The sequence below is a fragment of the Leopardus geoffroyi genome, chromosome C1 (assembly GCF_018350155.1).
Source record: "Leopardus geoffroyi isolate Oge1 chromosome C1, O.geoffroyi_Oge1_pat1.0, whole genome shotgun sequence".
In the NCBI taxonomy this organism is placed as follows: domain Eukaryota; kingdom Metazoa; phylum Chordata; class Mammalia; order Carnivora; family Felidae; genus Leopardus; species Leopardus geoffroyi.
This window is the reverse complement of record NC_059328.1, coordinates 18,200,802-18,228,575: the sequence shown is the minus strand read 5'-3', so window position 1 is coordinate 18,228,575 and position 27,774 is coordinate 18,200,802. Positions and strand designations below refer to the sequence as shown.

The 27,774-nt window shown below is 45.8% G+C and overlaps 1 protein-coding gene and 1 long non-coding RNA gene across 4 annotated transcripts in view; one reads left to right on the top strand and one right to left on the bottom strand.

The window, feature by feature from the left end:
- NIPAL3 (NIPA like domain containing 3) overlaps window positions 1-27,774 on the bottom strand; it is a 52,243-nt gene that overhangs the window by 16,843 nt on the left and 7,626 nt on the right. For both annotated transcript variants that reach the window (XM_045482181.1, XM_045482182.1), the window contains exons 3-6: window positions 10,073-10,141; window positions 8,698-8,869; window positions 5,883-5,942; window positions 3,178-3,323 (exon numbers count right to left, since the gene is read on the bottom strand). In XM_045482181.1, the coding sequence (XP_045338137.1) occupies window positions 3,178-3,323; window positions 5,883-5,942; window positions 8,698-8,869; window positions 10,073-10,141 (447 nt within the window). The remainder of the gene's footprint in view (window positions 1-3,177; window positions 3,324-5,882; window positions 5,943-8,697; window positions 8,870-10,072; window positions 10,142-27,774) is intronic.
- LOC123599841 lies at window positions 6,661-15,281 on the top strand. Of its 2 annotated transcripts, none has more exons than XR_006713315.1 (2): window positions 6,661-6,771; window positions 14,960-15,281. It is a non-coding gene; the product is annotated as an uncharacterized LOC123599841 (long non-coding RNA). The 2 variants fall into 2 exon arrangements; XR_006713314.1 differs by lacking the exon at window positions 6,661-6,771 and adding an exon at window positions 13,681-13,940.

The window sequence follows — 27,774 nt, the reverse complement described above, 5'->3', positions numbered from 1 at the left end:
CACTGTGTCTAGACTAAGGTCGTTAAATCAGCACAATAATTCTGTGAAGTAGGCACTGTCACAGTGCTAGCTAATGAAATGGCAGAGCCGGGATCCGAACCTGGGCAGTCTGGCTCCAGGGCCCGTGAACTTTCCCACTAGGCTACGCTGCCCGGATGCGAGAGGCCCAGGGCCTAGGGTGTAGAAGGCACTCATAAAAAGCAACGCAGAAACATTAACGGGCATTTTGAAAAATTTTTAAATTCCTCATAATTGGAGACCATAAAAAAAAACAAAACCCCAGCTGTTTTCATTTTCCTGTTTCTTCCTGCCTTTGTTGCAGTGAATACATATTTGATCTACTTGTCATCACAGTCTGTGCGCAGTTTTGTCCTGGGCTGTTTTTAGTTACCAAAAACAACTCTCGTATTTTCTGAAGTTGTCATAATTATCTTTAATTGCTGCAACATACACCATCAAGCAGATGCAGTTGCTCATCAACATTGCTAACCATCGTGCGTGCTCTCAGGGGCCCGGTTTTCTAGCCACTCTTCACGAGGCTTAAATGCGTGCTGGCATAGGCTTGGTGCTGCTGCGTACGTGACCTTGAGTCCCGGGAGCATGTCTCTTCTCTTCCTTTCTTTTTTTTTTTTTTTTTTTAATTTTTTTTCTCAACGTTTATTTATTTTTGGGACAGAGAGAGACAGAGCATGAACCGGGGAGGGGCAGAGAGAGAGGGAGACACAGAACTGGAAGCAGGCTCCAGGCTCTGAGCCATCAGCCCAGAGCCTGACGCGGGGCTCGAACTCACGGACCGCGAGATCGTGACCTGGCTGAAGTCGGACGCTTAACCGACTGCGCCACCCAGGCGCCCCGTCTCTTCCTTTCTTTTTACCGAAGTATAGTTGACACACCACGTCACGTTAGTGTCAGGCGTACAACACAGCGACTGGACAACTCTATCAACTCTGTGTATCATGCTCTGCTCACAAGTGCACCTGCCGTCAGTCTCACGTGCACCGTGTCTGGCACACAGCAGATACTCCGTGAATGTTGACCGAATCGGGCCACATCTCTCTAGCTGGCAGTGTTAGGTCACAACAGAGACGTACTCACGTCAGGGGACTGAGATCTATCAGCGGGAGGGAGAGGGGGCAGGGGCAAAGGCAGGGAAACAAACAGCTCCCGTCAAGGAGAGGTCAAGGCCAGGTACCCCACTAGAGAGACACCCCTTGAGTGAGCCAGTTGGAGCCACGCTGGAGGTCGGGGCCTGCACAGAAGCCCTATGAGCTGCCCTAACGTTACCTTTCACTCATTCTAATGCCAAGGTCTCCTATGGGTGGGGTTTTCTGCCATTTTTTGTGAATATACAATGTATGGACTAGCACGTCGACATGCTCATAAGCATGTGCAGTTGAACCAAAGTGCCCAAGACACAGAAAATGCATCAGTTCCTTAATGTGCCCAGCTCCCTGCCCTTGCCCTCCAGCACACTGCATAAAAGTTTCCTGCCCTAACCCCACGGGGAGACAGTGCTTTGAGAGCTATCTCCCTGTCTCCTTACTTGTGACAAGTAATAAAAGGTCTTTGCTTTCAACACTTCCTCGGGTTGTGTTCAACTGGATGCGCCCCAAGCAACGACCCCTTGAGTTCGGTTACAGCGGCAATGCCTTGGAGACACAAGGAGACAAACAGAGTAGGTCACTGGGCATCTGCCAAGGGCTGGGTGATTGCCGCACCACCTCACGTCCCCCAACCACCAGCCCCGGGCCAGTGACTCCCACCAAGCTTACACAGAAGGAGGCAGAGCTTCCGGTTAGGTGACCTGGCCAAGGTCACACAGCACATGACAGATTCAAGCCCAGGACTCCCTAAGAGAAAACTGTGTTCTGGGGTTAAGCTTTTCCTGAAGAGGGGTGTTCTTTGGCTCTGTCCTGCCAGAGACAGGGTGTGGAGAAGTGGCAGTCTCCACGCCCACCAGCTACACGCTGGGGCTGGCTGACGGCAGGGAGATGAAACAGTCCCAATCTGGGGGACATCTATCCTCTGCCTTGGGAGCAAACTAAGTAAAAAGGACGTTTCAGGCCTGTAGAGCAGTCCTAGGCTGCTCGTGTCAGAGGCAAAACAGTCAACACCTTCATCAGTGGGCCGTGGCGAAGGAAGGTGGTCCGTGAAGCCAGGCAGGCCCGACTTCGAATCCAGCTCTGCCCTCGTGGGACTCTGAGCAGTCGGCTAACCTCCCGACGCTTCAGTTTTCTCCTCCATAAAATGGGGAGAAAAACCTTATAGGGTTCTGGGAGAATTTGAGATGATACGCAAGAAAGTGTTTAGCTCAGTGCCTGCCTGGCATAGAACAGGAATATATACCGGCAGCTTATTAAATACCTTACGTGCTTCCTCCATCAGTTTATTTGTAGACCTAACGTGGGACGTAATCGGGGCTAGGGGTTTAAGAGACAGTTTCCAGTGTCTCTGGAGTTTCTATCAGCTTCTAGCAGCTGTGTGATACCGGGAAAAAATAAATAGGTAACATTTCTATGTTTAAAATGTTAAGTGTTTTTCTTACCTTAAAAGTCTTAAATGATCACTGGAGAAATTTTGGATGATGCATAAAGACACAGGTGAAGTGAACACTCAATCATAATTCCAGCTCTCGGAGACAATTATAGATAGAGTTTCTTTTTCTCCATCTAGTCCTTCACATATACATTGTACACACACACCTACACTATCTCTAAAAACTAGAATTATCGGGGCGCCTGGGTGGCGCAGTCGGTTAAGCGTCCGACTTCAGCCAGGTCACGATCTCGCGGTCCGGGAGTTCGAGCCCCGCGTCGGGCTCTGGGCTGATGGCTCAGAGCCTGGAGCCTGTTTCCGATTCTGTGTCTCCCTCTCTCTCTGCCCCTCCCCCGTTCATGCTCTGTCTCTCTCTGTCCCAAAAATAAAATAAACGTTGAAAAAAAAAAACAAAAAACTAGAATTATCATATTATATGTGCAGATTTAGACATTACCCAGGATATGAGTGAAAAAGGCATTTCCCATGGAGTACATCCTTGCCACAAGCACGGTCTTTGGTGCTGTGAAATACGTCATGATTCACTTGAATCCCCTATTGCTGGATATTCAGGTGCCCAGGGTCTAGGACTTGATGCTCCCTCCTGCCATCTTGGGTGGAAGGCACAATGGCTTCTCTTACCATGTACAAGAGAAAAGGCCAGCTCACGAGGTGCCTGGTGATGTTCTCGCCTGTCATCTTCTCGTGACTGTTGGGTGCGAATGTCACCAGCAAGTAGGTGCCCACGATGGCCAAACCGCAGCCAACAAAGGACAAGACGTAGCGCCCTGCAGAGAAAGGGAGGCTGTCAGGCAGCAGGGCTGGCGGCAGGTTGGGCCTCAGGCCAGCACGTGCTTCTGGTACCTGCTGTTGTGGTTGTTGTTTTTGGTTTATCTTATCTTCCTTATTGTTATTTAAAAAAATTTTTTTTAATGTTTATTTATTTTTGAGACAGAGAGAGACAGAGCATGAACGGGGGAGGGTCAGAGAGAGGGAGACACAGAATCTGAAACAGGCTCCAGGCTCTGAGCTGTCAGCACAGAGCCCGACGCGGGGCCCGAACTCACGGACCGCGAGATCGTGACCTGAGCCGAAGTTGGACACTGAACCGACTGAGCCACCCAGGCACCCCTTCCTTATTGTTATTTAAAAAAAATAACATGTAATGTTGAAAACATTTTAGTGAGGTGGGGCATGTATACAAAAAAGTGCTCGATGAATTCTCACAAAGTGAACACACCCACGTAACCAGCACCCAGATCAAGAAAGGGAACGTTAGCAGGACCCCAACATCCTCCCTTGCGTCTCCTTTGAATCACTAGACCACGGCCTCAGGAGAAAACTTTGACTTCTAACAGGTGCCGACAGTTTGCCTGGTTTTGTACTCTATCTACGCGGGCTCACACACTACGTTTCCTTGTGTTTGGGTTCGTGCAACATTAAGGTTTGGGAGCTCGTGAGATTCATCTGTATCCTGGTGTGGGGTGTAGGGCTGTACGGTGTAACCATTCTGCGGCTGATGGGTGTTTGAGGGCTCTCCAGTTGTTGGGTGATAACAAATAACCAGCTAGGAACATCCTTGAGCGTGTCATTTGGAAAACATATCGTCCGTATTTCTTGTTGGGTGTAAAAAGAGGAGTGCCGATTCCCAGGTCAGGGGATACACGGACGGTCAGCCCAGTAGTTACTGTCAAATGGTCTCCCAAACTGGTCGCACCAATTGCCACTCCCACTGGGAGAGTATTAGAGTAAGACTGCCTCTTTTTTTTCCTTCCTGGTAGCCATTCTGATAATGCACTGTGGTTTTAATGGGCATGTTACAGGGGGGAACATTTGAAAGCTCGGATCACTTTATGGGCAACATAAAAAACCAAACATAACAAAACCTCATAAGCAAACCTACAGAGCCTACCGTGTACCTTTTAAAAATGACCTTATCCTTTCCCGTCGGCTGGTTAACCTAATCCCAAGAGATCGGTCCAAATACTGTCAATATTCTATTCCACAGACCTGTCAGAGGCCGTTAGAGGGGTGGGGAGTCTCCTGCCTCTTCCCCTGGGTCCTGTCACACTCCAGTTGCACCCTGGGGATTTTGTGAAAAACCTCTGGAAGTCCAGCCCAGACCCAGGCAAGCTTTGAAAAGGGCTGTGAGTTCTGACCTATGCCTGGTTACCACAGGCCTCTGGATTTTTGTGGGATGGAACTAACTATATATTTCATTCCATGGTCTCCAAAAAAAATGTGATACCACATCACATGTCTTTAATTTTCATTCTAGGCCTCATAAGGCGCTCAAAAACCAGTTGTTCATTTGTTCAATGAATGAATGAGCCATGGTTAAATTCAATAATGAGTTCTGTGCTAAGATATACAAGTCTGTTGTCTTAAGTTTTCTTCAGGCAGGGAAAGGTCTTACTTAGTTCCATGCCTGTGGTGAACAGCACAGGTCTAGCATTGGGTGAACGTTTGCTGAATTTAATGGAACTTTATGCAGGACAGCCATGTACAGTTGTATAAATTGCTCACTGCCTAAGAGCACCTAGCTGAAGAGGTGATGAGGGCTAAAATCTAGCCCATGCTCTGCTCACCAGGTCATGTACCCATAGACCTACAGATGTCCAGAGGGGCCATCTTTTTCCAATTTACATAGGGCACTGCCTGGACTAGCGTGTCTCTTATACCAGGACCACCTAGAGTGAGCCTGGAAGGGACATAAAACTCTACACTGGTCTCAGAACCAGTCCAGCTACCCCTGTACCCTTCCTCTGTCATCGGGACTCTACGGCAGATCACTCTGAGCAAAAGACTCTAGGCATCGTATGTTTGCTGAGCAGTGTCAGATTCTTTTCTTTTTCAAGCCTTCTGGCCCTGTCTTGCTCTTATCCGGCACCAACGATTCAGAACAGTTGTTCCCAAACTTGGCCACGTGAGCAAGTTCATTTGGCTGCACGCTCTAATCTAGTTTGTAGAAGCAATAAAGCATAACTTGTGACCGCTTGTCTTTGACCTCCATGTTTGTTTCCCATTGCTTTAGAACTCATTTAGGGAAAGAGGGTGCCTTTTATCAGGCCTCCTAAAATCCCTACAATAGATGCTCAGTAAATATAGATTGAGTGGAATGAATGAAAGCCCTTTTTAAAAAGTCTCGCAGATGATTTTGTTGTGCAGCCAGATTTGGGAACCACTGATTAAAAAACCCAGCTCTCAGGAGCCTGATGAGGGTAGAATATAGAAGCAGAGAAGGGAGCAGGAGACAGATGATCTCTAAATTGGGGTGAGCTGGCTTTATAATGAACGAACAGCACAAGCGTAACATTAAGAACGGGGACTCAAATCAGTGAACTTACTCAGGAAGTCTTTAGGTTTCCATTTTTCTTTGATGAATATGATTCCTATGATGGCGCTAGCTATAAAAAAAAAAAAAAAAAAAAAGTAAAATCACAGGGAAAAGAAAATTGAGGTTGCCATCAGCCCAACGGAGTCCCTTTGCCCAGGCCCTGGGGTTGACTCGTTTGCCTTGGAACTTGGTACTCCCTTGGTACCTCTCCCTCATGCTCCCCTCCCCAAAACTCAGTCCTTCTGGTTCCTCTGTTATTCCATCTCGGAAAGGGAGGCTCCTCTCTGAGCCTTCCTGAGGATTTCCCACAGGCCCAGGGGCGCTGGGGTTGAGTACTTGCAGTGTGACAGGTGATTTGCCCAAGTCGTTTCTGGCACATCTACCCTCCGAGGTGGGTGCTATTATTCCCATCTGAAAAACGGGACACTGAGGCTACGAGAGGTGAAGGACCCACTCAGGACCGTGCAGCTGGGAAGGGCTGTCGGAGGCCAGGGCTCCTGCTCCTTCCACCGCCATGACTACCTCTGACACTTTCCCCTGGTTCTTCTCTCTCCCTCTCTTTTTTTTTTTTTTTTTTTTAATGTTTTTATTTATTTTTGAGACAGAGAGAGACAGAGCATGAACGGGGGAGGGTCAGAGAGAGAGGGAGACACAGAATCGGAAGCAGGCTCCAGGCTCTGAGCCATCAGCCCAGAGCCCGACGCGGGGCTCGAACTCACGGACCGCGAGATCGTGACCTGGCTGAAGTCGGACGCTTAACTGACTGCGCCACCCAGGTGCCCCTTCTCTCTCCCTCTCAAACTTGCAGGTTACTGCTCGGAAGGGTGGGGCTGGCATTCACCGTGAACAGACCCGGGTGGCCATTCTCAGTGCTGCCTCTTCTGGCTGTGTACCGGTGGGTAAGTCACTACATGGGAGTCTCAGTCTGGATTCAGCTCACACCAGCTCGCTGCTTGTTAAATATGCAGGAAACCACTGTGGTTTCAGCCATGGTGGGCTGTGAAATCAGCCACGGTGGGGGTGTTTGCTCCATATAAATTGGAATTCCTTCCCCCCACTTCCGCATCCTCCTTTTCCTTCTCTCATTTTCTCTCTCTGAATGTTGCTTCATCAGCATACCAATGAAAATACCTACTTCTCTGAGTTATAAGGGCAATTAAATGAGATAATACATGTAGATAATTTGTTACACAGTAAATGCTCAATAACTGAGCTATTATTACTATTAAAGTGCCTGGAATAGTGACTGTTAAGTAATAGGTGCCCAAGAAACTGTAGTTATTTTAATGTTTATTTGTTTTTAATATTATTTTTTACTGGGTGACTTAAGAAGCTCTGAGAGCCCCTTACTTTCTAGTGGCTGATACCTGAGAACCCATCATTACAATTCAGATTCTTATTGTTAAGAATTTGATTATTGAATTACTAAATTATTAAAATTCAAAGGCAAATATTTAAAGCACTTGGTCACCTATGTCTCATTCTAAGTAAAGGTTCTGAAGTCCTTTTCAGATCAGCAACGGGCAGAAGACAAACGTCAATACCCGTAGGGGCTGTGTAATAAAATAAACATAGAAAGTGGGCCAGATAAGACGGCAAGGAAAGGCAAGGACTGGGGTGACCTCTGCCACAACTAAAGGCATTCAGATTACATTTTATTTTTTAAATGCTTATTTATATATTTTGAGAGAGAGAGAGAAAGAGGGAAAGGGAGGGAGGGAGAGAGAGAGAGAGAAAGAGAGAGGGAGGGAGGGAGAGAGAGCATGCGAGCAGAAGAGGGGCAGAGAAAGAGGGAGAGAGAGAATCCTACACAGGCTCCATGATGTCAATTCAGAGCACCACCAGGGCTCAATCTCACCAACCATGAGATCATGACCTGAGCCGAAATCAAGAGTCAGATGCTTAACTGACTGAGCCACCCAGCTGCCCCCAGATTATATTTTAGAATAATACTGTGTGAAAAAGGAACAGAGCATGTGTGAACACCTCAAGTGTCTCGTGGCTTGGCTTGAGCGTCTTTTTCTTTTATCTTTTCATTGGTTCAAATGTTCTGAAACCCTGGCTCAGTGATTACAAAAATGACAGAAAAATGGCACGTGAGAAAATGAACAATATATTTTTTTGTTTATTTATTTTGAGGGAGAGAGTGAGTGAGTGGGGGAGGGAGGCAGAGAGAGAGAGAATCCTAAGCAGGCTCCACGTTGTCAGAGCAGAGCCCGACGCAGGCCTCAAACTCATGAACCATGAGATCATGACCCGAGCCGAGATCAAGAGTCGGACGCTTAACCAACTGAGCCACCCAGGCGCCCCGAGAAAGAGAACAATGTTTTAAAGATGGTATCAGTGGATGTAAAAAGATCAGAGAATAAGTTGAATGTGCAGTTTTTAGAGGTGTGAGACACCTGAACCCTATACAAGCTTGGATTATCTTGATGAAAGGGTCCAAGTTTCTACCTTCCTTCTTCAGTGGAAATAAAAGGCAATTCTGATACACTTTCTGAATCATTTTTAAACAGATTAGGGAGCCAGACAGCCCCCCATCTATCTATACCCCAGGCCCGCCACTCACTAGCTGTTGTGATTTGGAGGAAGGCACTTCACCGCTCAGTGCCCCCGTTTCTGTAAAATGGGGATAATGACAGTACCTCAAAAAGGAGGATTAGAAGGATTAGTATCTGTAAAGTGCTAAATGCAGGACCGGTGTGTATGAAGCCCTTTGTAAGTGTTAGCTGTGTGGCCAAGCAAAACGGTGTTGTGTTTCACTAGGACGGTGGAGGCACAGGCAGGTGGGTCCCAGGGGAGTGGTGCAGGGAGCCCGGGCTTACCAATCACGGAGACGGCGCTGAGGGGCACGATCAGTGACAGCGGAGCGAAGGCATAGGAGGCGAACACACCCAGCTCGCCCAGCAGCATCAGGAACAGGCCCAGCCACCATGTTTTGGTCTTGAAGTAGGCCCGGGGATCCTTGGAGCCTGCCAGGCGGATGTGGCAGTACTTCTAGAAATCCGAGAAAGAATGTGACTTGCCCAGATGTTTGGGGAAAGATGCTGCGATGTATGTATCCTAAGTCTCCCCCCACCCCCCGCCCCCGCCTTTTCATTTAGGAAGGTTCGTCAGGTTCTGGAGTCCTTGTTCAGACGGGAGGCAAGCAGTAGGGCTCTCAATACCCGACTGTCACTCTAAGACAGAAGTTCTCAAACTGGCTGGAAAGCCTCAAAAACTCCCGGGGAAGTTCTGAAAATACAAACATCTCGACTTCAGGGGAGGTGTGGGGGAGGCCTGGAAAGGTGCATTTCTAATGCACGTCACAGTCTGGAGTGGGAGCCGTGGTCTAGGACCCCCATGTTAGCCCGGCCTTGGCCTGAGTGTCTCCCTCTAACTGCAATGCCCAGGACTCCTCATGGGCACCTCGGGGTGCCTGCTCGGCCCTCAGTCCCTTCTGTAGACGCGCTGGGGCAGCCCCGGGGGTATCCGTGGACGCTGCCTTCCCTTGGGTGGATACTTGGCCCAAGTATGGCCAACAGCCTTTGTTCTGGAAGTGCAGACTCGGGGCAGAGAAAGTGGGGTGGTGACTGAAGAGAGCCAGGCAGACGGGGCTCCTTAGGGGGGACCGTGAGGCGGGCTCCAGAGGAGCAGATGTGGAGGCAGGGATGCCGGTCTGCAGAAAGAAGAGCCTGAACCAAACAAGTGGCTACGAGACCAAAAACACACAGAAACACTCCCGCACACGCGTGTGCGTGGGAGCCGAGATGCACCCGGTGCCCATGTGTGTTCATGTCCCTGCTCCGGGTTCACCGCATCTAGAAGCTGAGTAAGCACTGGCAGAGCAGAGCCAGCCCGTGTGCTGTGGGACGTATCCTGTCCACGGGTGTCCCCAAAGCAACCTCCGAGGCAGGGTGTGGGAGCGGGTAGCTGCTTGCCAGCTGGGATGGGCCAAGGGGGCCGGCTTCCAGAGCAGCTGCTCCAGGGCCCCCAGGGATTCTAAGTAATGGCGAGTGCTGTCCTCAGAGCGGAGGGGTGATGGGGGGGATGACATGGGGGCGAAGGAGATCCTGGAAAAACCCACAAGATATTGTAGGCCCAGCCCAGGAATGGAGTAGACAGCATCCCACGGTGAGGAGGCAGCGGGGCCCGCACCAGATGCCCCGGCTGATCAGAGCTGTGTCTCCACTGTAGACGGTGCTGGTGACTGATACTTACCTGCAGGTTAAGCGCGATGCTGACCACAAGGTGCCCGAAAATCGCCAAAAGGGCGCCGATCAGGTTTTCCTGTAAGGAAAATTCACAGGAGAAGATGTGAACTGGGCCGAAGCTAAAGGGCCCCAGGGCACATCTGAGGTCCCACTGTTTGCTGTCCCCAAACCAAACCAGGAAAACATCTGCCACAAAGCCACACCCCTGACCTTCTATTGGAGTTTTACTACTCATGGTCAACGCGGCTGCTTTGCTGGTTTACAAAACATTGCCCTGAGCTGGATACTTCCAGAAAGCAACGTCCTTTGTCCACCGGTCATAAAGACCTGGTAAGGCCTGAATCTGCTCTGCTATTCCCTTAATGGGTCGACTCCCCGCAGTCTTGTGCAGGAAAGCAACATCAGAAATCAGAATTTACAAGAGAAACAAAGGCAGGAATACAACTTGACATTTTATCAGTGGATTCGTCATGTTGCCAGAGGGGTCTCAATGAGACTCTTTTTTTTTAAGTTTTTAATATTTATTTTTGACAGAGAGAGACACACAAAGAGTGTGAGTGGGGGAAGTTCAGAGAGAGAGGGGGACACAGAATCTGAGGTGGGGTCCAGGCTCTGAGCTGTCAGCACAGAGCCCGACGCGGGGCTCGAACCCACGAACCATGAGATCAGGCCTGAGCCGAAGTCGAAGTCGAACACTTAACCGACTGAGCCACCCAGGAGCCCCTCAGTGAGACTCTTTAAACTGGCTAATGTGCTTAATTTTTAATCATTTCATGTATAAACATTTAATTTCTATCACCTTAAGAATAAGGTTCAGATTTCTTGGCATGGCACTTTCTTTTAACCTTAAAAGATGACTACCAAATATATATTCATTCAGAATATATAGAAAATATATATTTTCAATCAGAAAATACAAATAAATGACAGGAACAGTAACAATTATGACATAATAGAAAAGCCACCTGTAATTCTAAAACCCAGAGACAACTCCTGCAAACATTTTGTTCTTGTAAACTTTTTTCCATCCATAATTCAGATATGAATGACAATGTTAGTTCATTTGATAAAAATAAGACTATAATCTTTTTATAACCCATTTTTACTTAAGATATTATAAACACATTCCCCTGTCAAGCATATTTAATTCATCATTTTTAATAAATATCAAATAACTCGTCATTTCGATGTACGTATTTTTTATCATTGCTTCTCCATTATTGGGTATTGAGGCTGTTTCCTTTTTTCAAAACACTGCTCTAACTGAATATCCTAGTACATGCATTTTTGTGCATTTATGAGGATTACCTCCTTGGGATAAATTCTTAGAAGGGGGACTGCTGGGTCAAAGGGTACTTGCCTCAGCATTTAAACCACACTATACTATGTTGCCAACACACCCTCCGGGGTTATTTCACCACTAAACACCAAGAAATGTTCTATCTTAGCCAAATATGCATCCTCCCTCCCCAGGATGGGCCTTTTCCAACTCCCCCTAAGCTCAAGAGGTTCCTCCCACCCAGCCCACCTCCCTGTGAAATATGCCTGTGAAATATGGCTGGGCCCTAGGAAATCAGTGGTGAATGAGACAAACACGGTCTTGCAATTCATCTGGAAGATCTAATCAGCAAATTTTGGTAAGGCAGGAAGTCAAGCCTCTGTCCCTCTCTCCTCCCCTCTTTCCTGGAATGCTGAGGGCCTAGACAGCTAAGAAGGTAGTTGGTTGTGGAAGAGGAGGAGGGAGGGGGTGTTTTCACTGACAGAAACCACCATGGCCTGTCCTTGACTTTGTCCCCAGCAAGGTGCAGCATTGCAAAATAAAGGAAAGATGCTGAGCTGGGAGCCAGGAGACCTGGGTTCTAGTTATAGCTCTCCTGCCTCGTCATTACATGGCCTTGGGGGAGTCCCTTCCCCTCATCAGGCTTGTGTGTCCCCGTCTGGAAAATGTAAATGCCAGCCCAGATAACCTCTAAGGATCCTTCCAGCCCCCACCTAAGCCTCTGGTCACCTAAGCCAGACTGCCAACAGAAACCAAGTGAATGAGCAGGCCAGACGGGAACCTGACTTTCGTTCATTTCACTTTAGAAAACACCTCCTTAATAGAAGGTCATTGAGGGCATCTCATGGACCCAAGGGAGCTGGCTTCCACTTCTTCCCCAGAAGGCTCTCACTGCTTGAGCTGCACTTTCTTGGTCCTTCTCCATCTCTGTTGATGTGTTTTTGCTGTCTCTCTCTCTCTTTTTTTTTTAAATGTTTATTTATTTTTGACAGACAGAGAGAGAGAGAGAGAGACAGAGCATGAACGGGGGAAGGGCAGAGAGAGAGGGAGACAGAATCCGAAGCAGGCTCCAGGCTCTGAGCTGTCAGCCCAGAGCCCGACGCGGGGCTCGAACTCACGGACGGCAAGATCATGACCTGAGCCAAAGTCGGACGCTCAACAGACTGAGCCACCCATGTGCCCCTGCTGTCTGTCTCTTCTTAAACAGACTTAAGCAGAAACCATGTCCTTCCTGTGGGATCACAAGATCTCAGAGCTAAAAAGGTCACTGGAGATCAACCAGGCCAGGGTTTCCCTGAGTTCCTAGAGACGTCAATGGGATTCTGAGGCAAAAAGCACCACATAGTTAAGTAAGTTTGGGAAACACTGGATCCTGGGTGCACTGCTTGGAGGCCACAGTGCACTGGCAGGTCGGAGGGCCTCACGGGCAGTTCCTCCTCGGCCATCCCAGGTATCCCAAACCTCCTTGGCTCTAGAACTCGTAGTCTGCAGACATCTGTGATGCTCACCCACCTGTCATTTTAATCCCATTCCTTTTGGTCTGGTAACAGCACCCTGATTTTACTGTGGAAGGCTCCCTCTTGCCCCCTCTCCCCCTTGCAAAGTCTCATTGGGACTGTTATTCCAAGTGCTCTGTCCTCCCTGGACAAAGATGGGCCTAGACTCAAGCTTGAGCCAAACAGGCAGGTCAGAACCTCTCTCTGGGGTATAAATCTTGAACAGAGAAGCATGGAGGCCTGAAAGAAGGCTGGGCTCACTGCTGCCCAAGGCCAGGCCTGGGCAAGTCAGGCCCCAGGGGCCATCCTGGTGCCTGGGACTTCCCCAGACCTCCTTCTCTAGCCCTTCCTTCCATTCTGGGAGCAGCCCCAGTCTTTTTTGCTGGAGTTGGTTTCTATTGTTTGCCCCACAGAGCCTGAGTCCATGCTTTATGGGATGCAGTTCGGGTATGTGTTTATAATGAGTCCAACTCCTAGTAAACCTGAGTGTTCATTTCTTCGAAGGATGGCTTTTGCAGACCAAAAAAAAAAAAAAAAAAAAAAAGCGCCTATCTGTATTACATTGATTTTTTTTTTTTTTTTTTTTAATTATATTTGCTAGGGATGCCTGGGCGGCTCAGTTGGTTAAATATCTGACTTTGGCTTGAGTTCGGCTTTCTCCTGGTTCGTGAGTTTGAGCCCCGTGTCGGGCTCTCTGTTGTCGGCACAGAGCCTGCTTCAGATCCTCTGTCCTCTTCTCTTTCTGCCCCTGCTGTGCTCATTCTCTCTCTCAAAATAAATAAACTTAAAAAAAATTATGTTTGCTATAAAAAAACAGATTCACAAATTTAGTTTCTTTTACATAAAATCTTACCAAGGAACTAAGAAATGCTTGTAAGTCTAATAAACTGCACTTAAGAATATAACAAACATACGTCTTAAATATTCCAATGCCGTTTACATACAATAAATTCTGTTATTCCTTCCAGTTTAAAAAGCAAATGACAGAACTTCTGCTTCCAGGGAGATGGAGGAGACTCACTTTTTCCTATGCTTCCTGCTGTGTACAACAGGAAACCCTGGATGTTGTATACAAAGCAAACATGAGACAACTCTGAAAGGTGGAGGGGAGAAGGCAGACAGGCTGGGGAGCTGGGGGCCCGAGGAACGACACGGCAGTGGGTTCCCTGGGTTTTCTCCTCACCTCACGTCGCTCAGACTCGAAGCTGAAGAAACGAGCAACCTGGGAATAATAATGGGTATAGACAAAAAAGCTCTAAGAAAAGCCTGTGCTCTCTAGCCAAAAGACCAGAAGATGAGCAGTCAAGCAAGACAGAAATCTTTTATTGTTTTTATTAAAAAACAATTTTTTTTTTAATGTTTATCTATTTTTGAGAGAGAGAGGCAGAGCGCGAGTGGGGGAAGGGCAGAGAGAGAGGGGGAGACGCAGAATCCAAAGCAGCTCCGGGCTCTGAGCTGTCAACACAGAGCCCGATGTGGGGCTTGAACCCATGAACTGTGAGATCATGACCCAAGCTGAAGTCGGATGCCTAACCAACTGAGCCACCCAGGCGCCCCAAGACAGAAAACTTTTAGACAACTGCTGGTGTTCCAAATGTCACAGGAAAAAAAAAAAAATAGCTCCCCCCGACCCAATCCCCAACACCAGCATAGGCCAAGGAGGGAGCCTAGATTTCCAACCTTTCACAGTTATAACAAGGCACCTTAACCCTCATGCTGGGATTATCAGAGAAGGCCCAGGAGGGATCTGGGGTCCAGTGATGAGGCACCTCCCCACCCCACAGAGTGAGAAGAGCCCACATGAGGAGCGTGGACTTCGAACCCCAGCTGGCAGCAGTGAAGTCCCCTTCTCCTACTGGGTAGTGTCAGTGGAGGCCTAGTGGAGAGGCAGGACTTTTACCATGACACTTTCACAATTATACTGTCCGAGTTGGGGTTACCATTTCTGGTAAATAAAAGTGGAATGATGCCTGCCAAACATCTCTCTCATCTCTGTATGCCCTCAAGAGGTGGGAATTTTTCTCCCCACCATTCAAATCTGGGTAGGCCTTGTGAATGAGGTGGAAATGAGGCTCTGGGACTTCTGGGCTCAGGCCTTATACCTTCTACTTTTGTACAGAGGGAATTCAACCACCTATAAAGAAGTCCAGCCTATTCGTAAGGAGAGACAGGGGTCATGTGGAAGACCAAATAGATACATGAGTGGGCCCAGTCAACAGCAAGAGAAGAGAAAGGCCCAGCCATCTCTGCCAACTGCCAGCTGAGTCAGCCACCCCAGCTGAGGCTCCAGACACGAGTGATGCCATTTTGGATTCTCCAGCCCCGGTCCAGCACTCCAGATGATACTATAGCCCAAATTTGCCCTCTTAAGAACAATTTAAGTGTATAATGCAGTACTGTTAAATATAGGCACAAAGATCTCTGGAATTTATTCATCTTCCGTAATTGAGACTCTATGCCTGTTGATTAGCAACTCCCATTTCCCCTCCCCGCCAACCCCACAACCACCATTCTACTCTCTGATTCTGTGAGTTTGACTATGGTCTACAGCTCATCTAGGTGGAATCATGTAGTATTTGTCGGTCTGTGATTGGCTTACTGTCTCAGTGAGTGTTAGCTGCTCTAGCAAATACCACAGACTGGGTAGCTTCAACAATATTTTTCACAGTTCTAAAGGCTAGCAAGTCCAAGATCAAGATTTTGGTTGATTCTGTTCCTGCTTAGAGGTCTCTTCCTGGTTTGCAGATGGACACCTTCTTGCTATATCCTCACATGTCAGAGAGACAGAGAGAGAGAAATGATCCTTCTGTGTCTCTTCTTACAGGGGCACTAATCCCATTCACGAGGGCTCCCCATTCATGACCTCATTATCTCCCAAAGGTCTCACCTCCAAAACATCACATTGGGGATTGGGGCTTTAACATATAAATTTTGGCAGGGGGGGTGGGGGTGGGTGGGAGGATGACAAACATGTAGCCCGTAGCACTTATTTAACTTCACATTTTGTCCTCAAGTTTCATCTCTGTTGACACAGACTGTTTTCCTTTTTCAGAAAGAAGTTTTTCTTTCTCAAGGCTGCATAATATTCACAATATTCCATTGTATGGATACATCACGTTTTCTTTCTTCATTCATCTTCAATGGACATTTAGGTTATTTCCACACCTTGACTATTGTGGATAGTACTGCAATCAATACTCATGTCCTATTATCTCTTTTACATCCTGACTTCAACTCTTTTGGATCCTGTTCAGATTCTTGACCTGTAGAATTGCAAGCAGTAAAATGGTTGTGGTTTGTAAATTTAGGTTTCTAGGTGGTTTGTTACTCGGTAGTAGCTAACTGATACACTTCCTTAGTAAACCAAGGTTGATGAATGATCCAGCAGTTTCTGTCTGGGACTCAAGATCTGACTCTATCCCAGATATTCACTAACAGGTAGCTTTCATCTTTCATCCGACTTGAGTGTGTATGATTCTCCTGCTTGATTTCCCCACCCCCTTTCTTTGCCCAGGTAATGTCTTCCCATTGTAATGCCTGACTTGAGATGCTCTTTAAGGCCATTCTATAGACCTAGCATATCTTTATTTAACCCATCATTACCTTTTTTATTGAGGTAAAATTCACAAATCATAAAATTCACCATTTTGACCTTTTAAAAGTATCCCACACAGTGGTTTTTGGTCTATTCACAATGTTATGAGTGACACCATTGAAAATGGTGGAATAGAGAATTCCAGGGACCCATCTCTCCAGAAAAACAGCTAATGAGCTGACAAAACCTATCAGAATCACTTTGTTTATACAACCCTAGGGTCTAGCCAAAAACATGTAACAATCAGAGGAAGGCATGGTGAAGAGAGAAGCTGTTGCTTTACGGTAAGAGAGCACTGTGGCATTTTAAATTGCCTGCCTCCCATCCCTTACACCCCAGATCTGTGACAGCCATGAAGACACAGAGAGAGTGATACATGAACCTTATTTTTTTTAAAAACTGTGGTTGTGGATTCTGACCTGTCTGGTGATCCCTGAAGGGTTGGCACAGGGCTTGTCTTTGTTCTGTCTGACTTTAAAGCCTTTAAAGGTACAAGTAATGGCTGTGTAACAGCTTGGGGCAAGGGACAGCACTCAGGAGGAGCAACAGACAGAAAGAAAAGCCTGGCAGGAAGAGTCTGGGAAAGGAGATACACAGAGGATAAGGGCTTTCTAAAGTCTCCATGTATACCGGGGAATCAAAAAGGCCATGCATGTAGCCAGGGCTGGATGCATGCTCCAAAAAGGCCTGATTAAACACTAGCCTTCACCTCTGGCTGGCCTGCAGGCTGGATGCAAGCAGGGAGCAAGGGCTAAGGCACAGGGGTATAAATGGCCCGGCCAAGCATCGGAGGGCCCGACACACAGCCAATGTGCTTAGACTGGGAGAAGTGGGGGAGGTTCTTTTTTTTCTCTTTTTTTCCTTTTTTGGATCTACGTGGTTAAGGAAACTGTCAAAACACAAGGTGACCACCCAACAGGAACAGACTTCATCAGGCTGGATACAACAGCGGTCACATGGACTTTATGAAAAGAATTTAGAAAAATCACGAAAACAAACAAACACTAACAAAACACAGCAAGCAACGACAGCAAACGGGGGAGGGGTGCACATCTGATTTCTACAGTTGCAACACAATATTGGAAATGTCCACTTTTCATCAGTGTTGTACAACCATGCGACTCTCTAAATCCCAAGCATTTCCACCATCTCCCCCCAAAAGAAACCCCAAACCCATCAGCAGTCCCTCTCCGTTCCCCGTCACCCCAGCCCCCCAGCAACCACTAATCTACTTCCTGTTTCTGGACCTGTCCTATTCTGGACATTTCATATAAATGGAATCCTACAGTATGTGGTCTTTTGTGTCTGGTTTCTTTCCTCGAGCATAATGTTTTAAGGTTCGTATGTTATAACACGTACCAATACTTCATTCCCCTTTATGGTCAAATAATATTCCATTATGTGGATATAACACATTTTGTTTATCCAATCACCAGTCACATCTGAGTTATCGCCACTTTCTATTACAGATAACTAACATCCTTGTACAAGTTTTTGTACCAACGTATATTTTCGAGTCTCTTGGGTATCTATGGTGACTATTTTAACTTTTGGGCGAATGGTCAAACTGTTTTCCATAGTGGCTACGCCTGTTTACATTCCCACTGGCTGAGGACTCCAATTTCTCCACATCCTGGCCAACACTTGTTATCTTTCTTTTTCAAAAGTTGATGATGGGGCACCTGGGTGGTTCAGTCGGTGACAAGTCCGACTTCAGCCCATGGATCAAAGAGTAATTTCAACTTTCAAGTCTTATTTTCTAAGAAATACATTTCTTTTTTTCAAAAAAAATTTTGACGTTTGTTTATTTTTGAGAGAGAGAGAGAAAGAGAGAGAGAGAGAGAGAGAGAGAGAATGAACAAGTAGGGAAGGGGCAGAAAGAAAGGGAGACACAGAATCCAATCCGGGCTCCAAGCTGTCAGCACAGAGCCTGATGCGGGGCTTGAACTCGTGAACCACGAGATCACGATCCAAGCCGAAGTTGGATGCTTAACCAACTAAGCCACCCAGGCGCCCCCAAGAAATACATTTCCTAAGGCTATAGCTGCCAGAGAGAGTGATTTCTCTGATGGATCTGGGCAAAGTAAACTGAAAACCTTCAAGAAAGGATTCACCATTCTAGATGCTGTTAAGAATATTTGTGATTCATACAAAGAGATCAGAATATCAACATTAACAGGAGTTTGGAAGAAGTTGATTCCCACAATCATGGATGACTGTGAGGGGTTCAAGACTTCAGTGGACGAAATCACTGTGGATGTGGTGGCAACAGCAAGTGAAGTAGAACCAGAAGGGGAGCCTGAAGATGTGCCGGAATTGTTGCGATCTCATGATACACTTGAATGGATGAGGAGTTGTTTCCCATAGACGAGCAAAGAAAGTAAGACAATGGTGGATGGAGAATCTACTCCTGGTGAAGATGCTGTGAAGATTATTGAAATGACAACAAAGGATTTGCAATATTACATAAACTAAGTTATAAAGCAGCAGCAGGGTTTGAGAGAAGTGACCCCAATTTTGAAAGAAGTCCTACTGTGGGTAAAATGCTATCAAACAGCGACACAGGCTATTGAGGAATTGTCTGTGAAAGAAAGAGTCCATCAGAGCAGCAAATGTCACTACTGTCTTATTTTAAGAAATTGCCCCAGCCACCCCAGCCTTCAACACCCACCACCCTGATCAGTCAGCAGCCATCAATATGGAGGCAAGAGCCTCCACCAGCAAAAAGATTCTGACTTGAAGCTCAGATGATGATTAGCATTTTTAAGCAATAAAGTCTTTTAAAATTAAGGCACGACATTGTTTTTTAGACATAACGCTACTGCACATTTAATAGACTACAGTATAGTGTAAACATAATTTTATATGCACTAGAAACAAAAAATTCATTTGACTCACTTTACTGCAGTATTTACTTTGTTGTAGGTTGTCTAGAACCAAATTTGCAATGTCTCCAATGTGTGCCTACACCTATGTTTCTAAGGGGTTTATAGTCTTGGCTCTTACATTTAGGTGTTTGATCCATTTCGAGTTATTTTTTGTATATGATGGGAAGAAGGAACCCAACTTCATTCTTTCACATGTGGATATCCAGTTGTCTCTGTCTCATTTGCTTAAAACACTATTCATTCCTCACAGAAGTAGTCTTAGCACCCTTGTCAAAAATATGTTGGCCATAGATGTGTCAGTTTATATTTGGACTCTGTATCGATATGTGAGTCTATCCTTCGGTCACTATCACATGGTTTTGATTGCTGTAGCTTTGCAGTAAGTTCTGAAATCAAGAAGCTGAAATCCTCCAACTTTGTTCTTCTTTTTCCAAGACTGTTTTGGCTAATTGGGGTTCCTCATGTCTGCATATGAATTTTAGGATGAGATTGCCTCAAGGTATTTTTTTATTTAAAAATTTTTAAAAATGTTTATTTATTTTTGAGAGAGACAGAGCACGAGCAGGGGATGGGCAGAGGGAGAGGGAGAGGGAGACACAGACTCTGAAGCAGGCTCCAAGCTCTGAGCTGTCAGCACAGAGCCTGATGTGGGGCTCGAACTCATGAACCGTGAAATCATGACTTGAATTGAAGCTGGATGCTTAACCGACTGAGTCACCCAGGGGCCCCTCAAGGTATTTTCTAATTTCCCCTGTAACGTCTTCACTAACTCACTGGTTACTTAGGAATGTGTTGTTTAAATTCCACATATGTGAACTTCCTACTTTATTGTTATGAATTTCCTTTTGCTATTGATTTCTCACTTTATTCCACTGTGATCAGAGAACATACTTTATATGATTTCAGTCTTTTACATTTATTGACATTTGTTCTATGGCTTAATATATGCTCTATCCCAGAGAATATATGCTCTATGCCATATGTTCCATATGCACTTGAGAATAATGGATATTTTGTTACAACTGAGTGAGATGTTCTATAGATGTTGGTTGAGTCTGGTTGGTTGTTGTTCAAGTCTTCCATTTTCTTTTTTTATTTTATTTTATTATTATTTTTTATTATTAAAAAAATTTTTTTTAACGTTTATTTATTTTTGAGACAGAGAGAGACAGAGCATGAACGGGGGAGGGTCAGAGAGAGGGAGACAGAATCTGAAACAGGCTCCAGGCTCTGAGCTGTCAGCACAGAGCCCAATGAGGGGCTCGAACTCATGGACTGCGAGATCGTGACCTGAGCTGGAGTCGTTCGCTCAACCGACTGAGCCACCCAGGTGCCCCCAAGTCTTCCATTTTCTTGACAGTGAGGTACTGCTAGTGAGGTCCTGAAGTATCCAATGATAACTGCTGGACTACCTGTTTCTTCTTTCCATTCTGTCAATTTTTGCTTCATGTATTTTGGTGTATATATTTTATTATTGTTATATCTTCTTGATAGATTGACTCTTTTACCATTATGTAATGTTCTTCTTTGTCACTCGTAATAATTTTCATCTTAAAGTCTATTTTGTCTGATGTTAGTTTAGCTAGTTCAGCTGTCTTTTGGTTATTGTTTGCATGGACTATCTTCTCCCACTTTTTTATTTTCAATCTTTTTTTGTCTTTGAATCTAAAGTGAGTATCTTGTAAATAGCATATACTTGGATTGTGTTTTTTAAAAAATCTATTCTGCCAATCTGTCCCCTTTAATTGGAGAGTTTAGTTCATTTACATTTAATGTAATTACCGATAAAGAAGGATTTCTACTGTTTTGTTTTCTATATGTCATGTCTCTTTTTTTTTGTTCCTCAGTTTCTCCATTACTGCCTTCTTTTGTGTTAAAGAGATATATTTCTTAGTGTACCATTTTAATTCCCTTATAATTTCTTTGACTATTTTTGAGTTATTTTCTTAGTGATTGTGTTAGGGATTATAATTGCCATATTCAAGCATGTGATAAGGCATTCATAATTGCAATTATATGTACAAATATTATAGTACATATAATAGTAAATTTAGTATTTAGTAAATAGTAAATATTTGTATCACATACTATAATTAAAATACATGTATTGAAATACAGTATAGGCAAAGATGTAGTAAAATTAATAAGATTTCAATTTCCCCAACCCTTTCTGGATATATCAGGTTAACCCAATGTGCCTCTAAGTGAAAACTTATCAGCATAATTGATAATGCCTTTTTGGTCAATGTCACAGAACTTATTGAGGAGGAACAAAATAGGTCACCCCAAAATATGTCACTTTGGCATACTGGTTATTTTGAATTAAAGTTACTTAAGAAACAGCCAGTACAAGAAGGATACTCTGAGGCCCCATTTGTCCCCCTGAAAGTGGGAAATAAGTCTCCATGTGAAAGGTACCTTCCCAGTATGTACCAGAAGGAAGAAAGACATTCTTATCACCAGAGATAGGAAATTTAAGGCCAAGAAGCCTGTATAAACAAAACTTGCTACTACTTCACTAATTTACTACCCAAAGCCCAACCCCTTTTGTCTAATCAATTCTTCACAAATTTATTGTCTAAAAGGTATGAAAGTTACCAGCTTTGGTTACTTCTTTGGGGCCTCCATATGTATGACATTAAATTTTTCTCTTGTGGAATCTATCTTATGTCAATTTAATTATTAGACCAGCCAAAGAATCTACAAGGAGAGGGAACCTACACTGTGAAAGCCAAACAAATACTGTGGTAAATGAAATGTATATAGTACTTTGTTTTGAATGAGGCTGAAAGAGGCTCTCCTCATATCGTTAGCTGATAAGTCAATAAAAATAGTTTATCACTATGTGATTTTTAGCACGAAACTTAGGAGGAATTGAAAGAATTTAGGGATGCTGCCATAACAACATTCCTTCCATTCCAGGTACTTCTGTGAACACGTTCTCAGCACCTCTAGCTATAAAACCCCAAACCTGCAACAGAACTGATGCTAAAATCTGTCCCATTCTAGCCATCAGTAATATTTGTCTTGAATATTAAAAACAAAGTCCCATTCTCATTCAGATATTCATTTAAAAAAATTTTTTTTTAACTTTTTTGAATTGTTTATTTATTTATGAGAGAGAGAAAAAGAGAGAGAAAGTGAGGGGCAGGAGGGGCAGAGAGAGAGGGAAACACAGAAATTAAAGCAGGCTCCAGGCTCTGAGCTGTCAGCACAGAGCCTGATGCAGGGCTCAAATTCATGGTCTGTGAATTTATGATCTGAGCTGAAGTCAGACGCTTAACTGACTGAGCCACCCAGGTACCCCCAGATATTCATTCTTCATATGTTATTTTATGCTTGATAATTATTATAAAACTTTATATTACATTAATCAATTGCTTTTATTCAATTGTATCAATAAAAAGCTTCTGGGTTGAATCAGTTATTTCTGAACATGTTAAAAAGAAAGCCAGAGGCCCAAAATGGCCTCACTTAGGCCAACTCACCAAACTGGGGCTTAATACCTCCCCTAACTGAAGTTCTAACCTCCCCCAGAAATGTAGTCTTAACTGGTCAGTCAGGAAGCTTCTGGTCAACACCAGTAAAGTACTCTGTCACATGGACTGTCTCTATCCCCCAAAGGAAGATGACACAATCCACCTAATAAGACCCGTTTGTCCCCAAAGGTCATCTCACCTGAAATAGTCCTTTTTTCTGTTTATAACTTTCTTGTCTTGCTTTTAAAACCCCTTCCCTTTCTGTAGCCCTTTGGAGCTCCCCTCTACTTGCTGGATGTGATGCTGCCTGATTCATGAATCAATTAATAAAGCCAATTAGGGGCGCCTGGGTGGCGCAGTCGGTTAAGCGTCCGACTTCAGCCAGGTCACGATCTCGCGGTCCGTGAGTTCGAGCCCCGCGTCGGGCTCTGGGCTGATGGCTCAGAGCCTGGAGCCTGTTTCTGATTCTGTGTCTCCCTCTCTCTCTGCCCCTCCCCCGTTCATGCTCTGTCTCTCTCTGTCCCAAAAATAAATAAACGTTGAAAAAAAAAATTAAAAAAAAAAATAAAGCCAATTAGATCTACAAAATTTACTTGGTTGAATTTTTGTTATTTCACAAACCTTATGCCAAAGGAAATATTAACAAAGTGAAATTCGATCGCCTATTTTACATCCTTTCTTGTACACAGTATGATATGCGTCCATATAATTTTTAAGTGTTAAAACACAGACACTGTTTGGGGACAAAATTCTGTGGGGGAAAGGTCGGGAAAATACAAAGTTAGGGAGAAACAGGAATGACGTAAAAATTTCCGACTGCTAAGGAAGAGCTTTTTCAGGGGCTCCTGGGGGGGCTCAGTTGGTTGAGTGCCTGACTCTTGGTTTTGGCTCAGGTCACGATCCCAGGGTCAGGGGATGGAGTCTGTCAGGCTCCACACTGAGCGTGGAGCCTGCTTAAGATTCCCTCCCTCCCTCTCCCTCTCCCTCTCTCTCTCTCTCTCTCTCTCCCCGCCTCTCCCTCTCCCCCACTCGTGTGCGCGCGCACTCTCTCTCTCTCTCTCTCAAAATAAAAAAATAAAATAAAAAGGAGTTTGTTCCAAAGGCTGATGGTAGATATCACGTGGGCTTTATATCTCAGGGGCTATAAAAAAAATACTCGTATTAAAATGTGCTAGAAACGACATACTTTGCAAATATAAATTTGTGACACAAGTTTTATGTCTTAGATGTCAACCAAAGGAATGAATGAGGAAACACAAGGTGTTTCTTTAGAGGGTCAAGTCTGAAGACCCCAAAGGAAGCCCTTCATTAAGTGTAGCTCATTAAGGCTACAGAGCAAGGAACTCATCCTCAAGGAGGCAGAGATCTGGGGGCCAGGCAGGCACTCTGCGCAGAAAGTCAGTTTATCTACGCTAATGATTAATGGTTCAAAGAGTTAACTGGCAGTGATTCTACAGCGACTGCCTTGGGCAGAGAGGAGACAGAAGGACCCTGGTTCTGGCTCCCACAACACCTCACAGCTGCCTTATTTCTTTTATGGGGGACCAAGGGGAGCTGGAACCAGGCTCTGGGAGTTGTGCAGAAAGCGGAGACCACAGCGAGGGCTTTTCAGAGGGCACGTGGGGATCACGCGGCTGCAGGTTCAAGGGCGGGCGGGGGGATTTGCTTCACCTCCTCGCTAGCTGGGTCAGCAGTGCCCCTCTCTCAGAGCTGGTGCGTGGACCTCCTGAGATAGTTGGGAGAAAGCACTTACCTCGGTAACTTGGAACTAGGGTGAGCTGGAGGAAACTGCCACTATTTTGCCACTTGGACCCATACAAAATGGTAGTTTCATATGGTTCAACCTATAACTGGTAGCTATTTTATTTTTACTGCAAGAGACTAAGCTGTCCTCAGAATGCAATGCCGATGAGGTCCACAAGGCTGCCCGAGAGTGTGCTAACAACTCCCAGGTGGAAGTAAAGAGATCAAGAAGGGAAATGAGCCCCTGTGGCCATGTAGACAAGTCAATACTATTTCGGGGAGGAGGATGGTGAGGGCCCAAACCTAGAAATAAAAACTGTAGGGGCTCCTGGGTGGCTCCGGCTCTTGATTTCGGCTCAGGTCGTGATGTCGTGGGTTTGCGGGTTTGAGCCCCATGTCAGGCTCTGAGCGTGGAGCCTGCTTGGGATTCTGTCTCCCTCTCTCTCTCTCAGAATAAATAAATAAACTTTAAAAAAAAATTATAAGCAGGCTAAGCAGCAGAAAAACAAGGTTAAAAGGTTACTATGATAATCAAGGACGGTATTTACGGAGTGTTTTTATATATACACATTAGGTGTGGCGTGAAACCCTTTCCATGCGTTGCCTTTGGGCCATAACCCACCTACGAAGTGTGTACTGTCAGGAGTCCTAGGTTCGGCACACGGGTTGGAAGGACTTTACACGTGAACAAAGTAAGGCCCAAAGAAATGTAACAACTTGGCACAGGTGGGGACGGGAGGCTCTGTGTCGCTCCAGGTCTGACTTCCAGTCTCCCGACGGTCACTATTCCTCCGGGCTGTCTCCCAACTGTGTTCTCTGAGGTGCCCTTCAAAGGCGGCCCAGGTAAATTGGGAAAAAAAGACAACCCTGCCTCGGGAGTGCTACATTCCCACTAGTGACACAGGCAGCTGGGGTTTCTTTTAAAAGCCATTTCCACAAGTATATCAATCTCCACGCATAATAACTGGCTACAGACAGACCTGGTTAGTAACAGCGCAATATAATTAAATGCCCTTTCATCCAGGCATTTCAAAGGGCTTCATCAACGTTAATTATGCCCCAAGCCCTTGTGAAGTGGTGCTTGATTCAATTTTGTGAGCACTGAAAGTCAGGCAAAGGCGATGCCACCGGCCCAGGGGTTACACAGTTTGAACGTACACCTATTAGCAGCCCTCAAGTGTGTGGCGAGAGGCGATTCAGAGTCGAGGTGACAACCGGCAGAACTCCTGACGTTAAGCTCCGCCCCCAAACCTCAGAGCTGGAAAACTGCAAAATGGGGGTGTCTGGGTCTGCTGGCAGGGAGGGAACGAGGGGTGGGGCCTGGGTGGCTTCCGCCTCTGGACGAGCCACCGACTTCCTCTTTTTGCAGAGGAACCACACCAGGTGTGTTCACAGAAGTTATTTAAAGGGGGAAGTGTTCAACAAGTCCACGTGGATGGCTAACCCAGAACAGGGATTTGACCTTGGACTCAGTGACTCTGTCTCAAGACTAAAACAGATTCCTGCCCCACTGAGGGGCAGGTTGGGAGAACTGCCTGGTGGTGGCCTCAGGCCAGCATCTTCACCTGCCATATCTTTGGATCCTGAGTTCCTCCGCACACGATGTCAGATGGGGACGATGCCGCTGAGGCAACACCTAATTGGCTCCCAACTGGCTCTCGACTTCATTGGGCAGAGTCCACTGAGGTGGAAGAGAAGGGAGGAAAGAGGCAAGGGCCAGCCTCATTTGGAGGCAAATACCTCCATGGGGGCTCCTGCCAGTGGAGAATTTCAACTGCCCGAGAAAGACCAAGACATGGCCAAAGTCAGAGTGAGCAAGTGGCAGGGCCGGACCTTAACAGGTGTCCCCAGCACTTTGGTCCCATATATACAGGTGAGGAAGGAGTGAGGCCTCCCAACTATCAGGAACCTTATATTGAGGACACAGGTCGACCCAACTGGGACGCTTTGAAAACGAAAGGGGGCTCTATTAATATACGTGGCCGTGAGGCACAAGCCAGGACTTTTGGTCCCTGTACTCATAGTGCAGCCTCTGAATGGGAAGGGCTGCTGGAGAGGGAAGGAGGGTGAGGGCCACACTACAAGCAGACAGCAAGGTTTCAAACCCAGCTGCTTTCTTGGCGTGGCTTCAACAGACCTCAATGTCAAGGGTGGGGCAGCAAAATCAAGGTCACTTCTCTCTCTGCTTCAGCTTCCCTGTGTGGATTTTGAAGACCAGAAGTCCTGGGCTGGGTCCTGCCTATGCCACTTACTGCTGTATGACTTCAGGAGAATTACCTTAACTCTCTGAGCTTTGGCTTCCCCTCTGAAAAATGTAGGACTGTAAACCCTCATGGGATTGTCATGTTACATGAAATAACATACATGTTGGGAATGTCACATGAAATAACGTACATGTTGAAACATCACCTGGCACATAAAAAAAGTACTAAAACAATTCTAGCTTGTTACTATCATTATTTTTGATCATTTTTATTTTTATTATCACTATTCTTAGCAATAGCTCTAAGGACCTTTTTGGCACCAGCTACGACTCTGGAAAAAAAGTGAACGGTTTCCAGAAAAGCAGCCAAAGGTCCCAGAGGTAGGAAACCTTGCCGAGTGAAACCTCAGCTCAGATCTCCCGTTCTAACATCTGCTTTACATCTGCCAACAAGAGCCTCTATTTAAATATCACAGTGACAAGACCAGTCATTACTTGCTATTTAAACTCACCTCCCACAATCCCTTGGGCTTAAAACTGCCAACAATTCAGTATGAATTGCATTCTGGCTTGCTCTGAGGGTTACTCATATTCAAATACAAGAGAGGCAGCTGCCTGGCTATCCAGGCTCTGCTACTTCTGTAACCTGGCTTCAGGCCAGTTCCCTGAAGCTTACCTTCTCCAGCAGGGGAGGCATTATCTTCCCCAGGATTGCCATTTCAATACTTACTAACCAGTGTCAGGGAGAGAAGGGGCCTGGCAGAGTGGTGGGCCCAATGCAGGCAGCAGGGAGCCATGGATAAAAGCAAGGGCCTTGGCAATGCACACACTCAATTCGAATCCCAGCTTTACTACCTAATGACTGTGTGTCCTTGGGCAAGTTAATTAACCGCTCTGTGCCAGTTTCCTAATACGTAAAAGGGGATTATAATAATACCTACCTTGAGGGGCCCTGTAAGGATTAGCACAGTCCCTGTCATATAGTAAACAGTCAACACAAGTTAGCTGCTGCTATGATCGTGATGA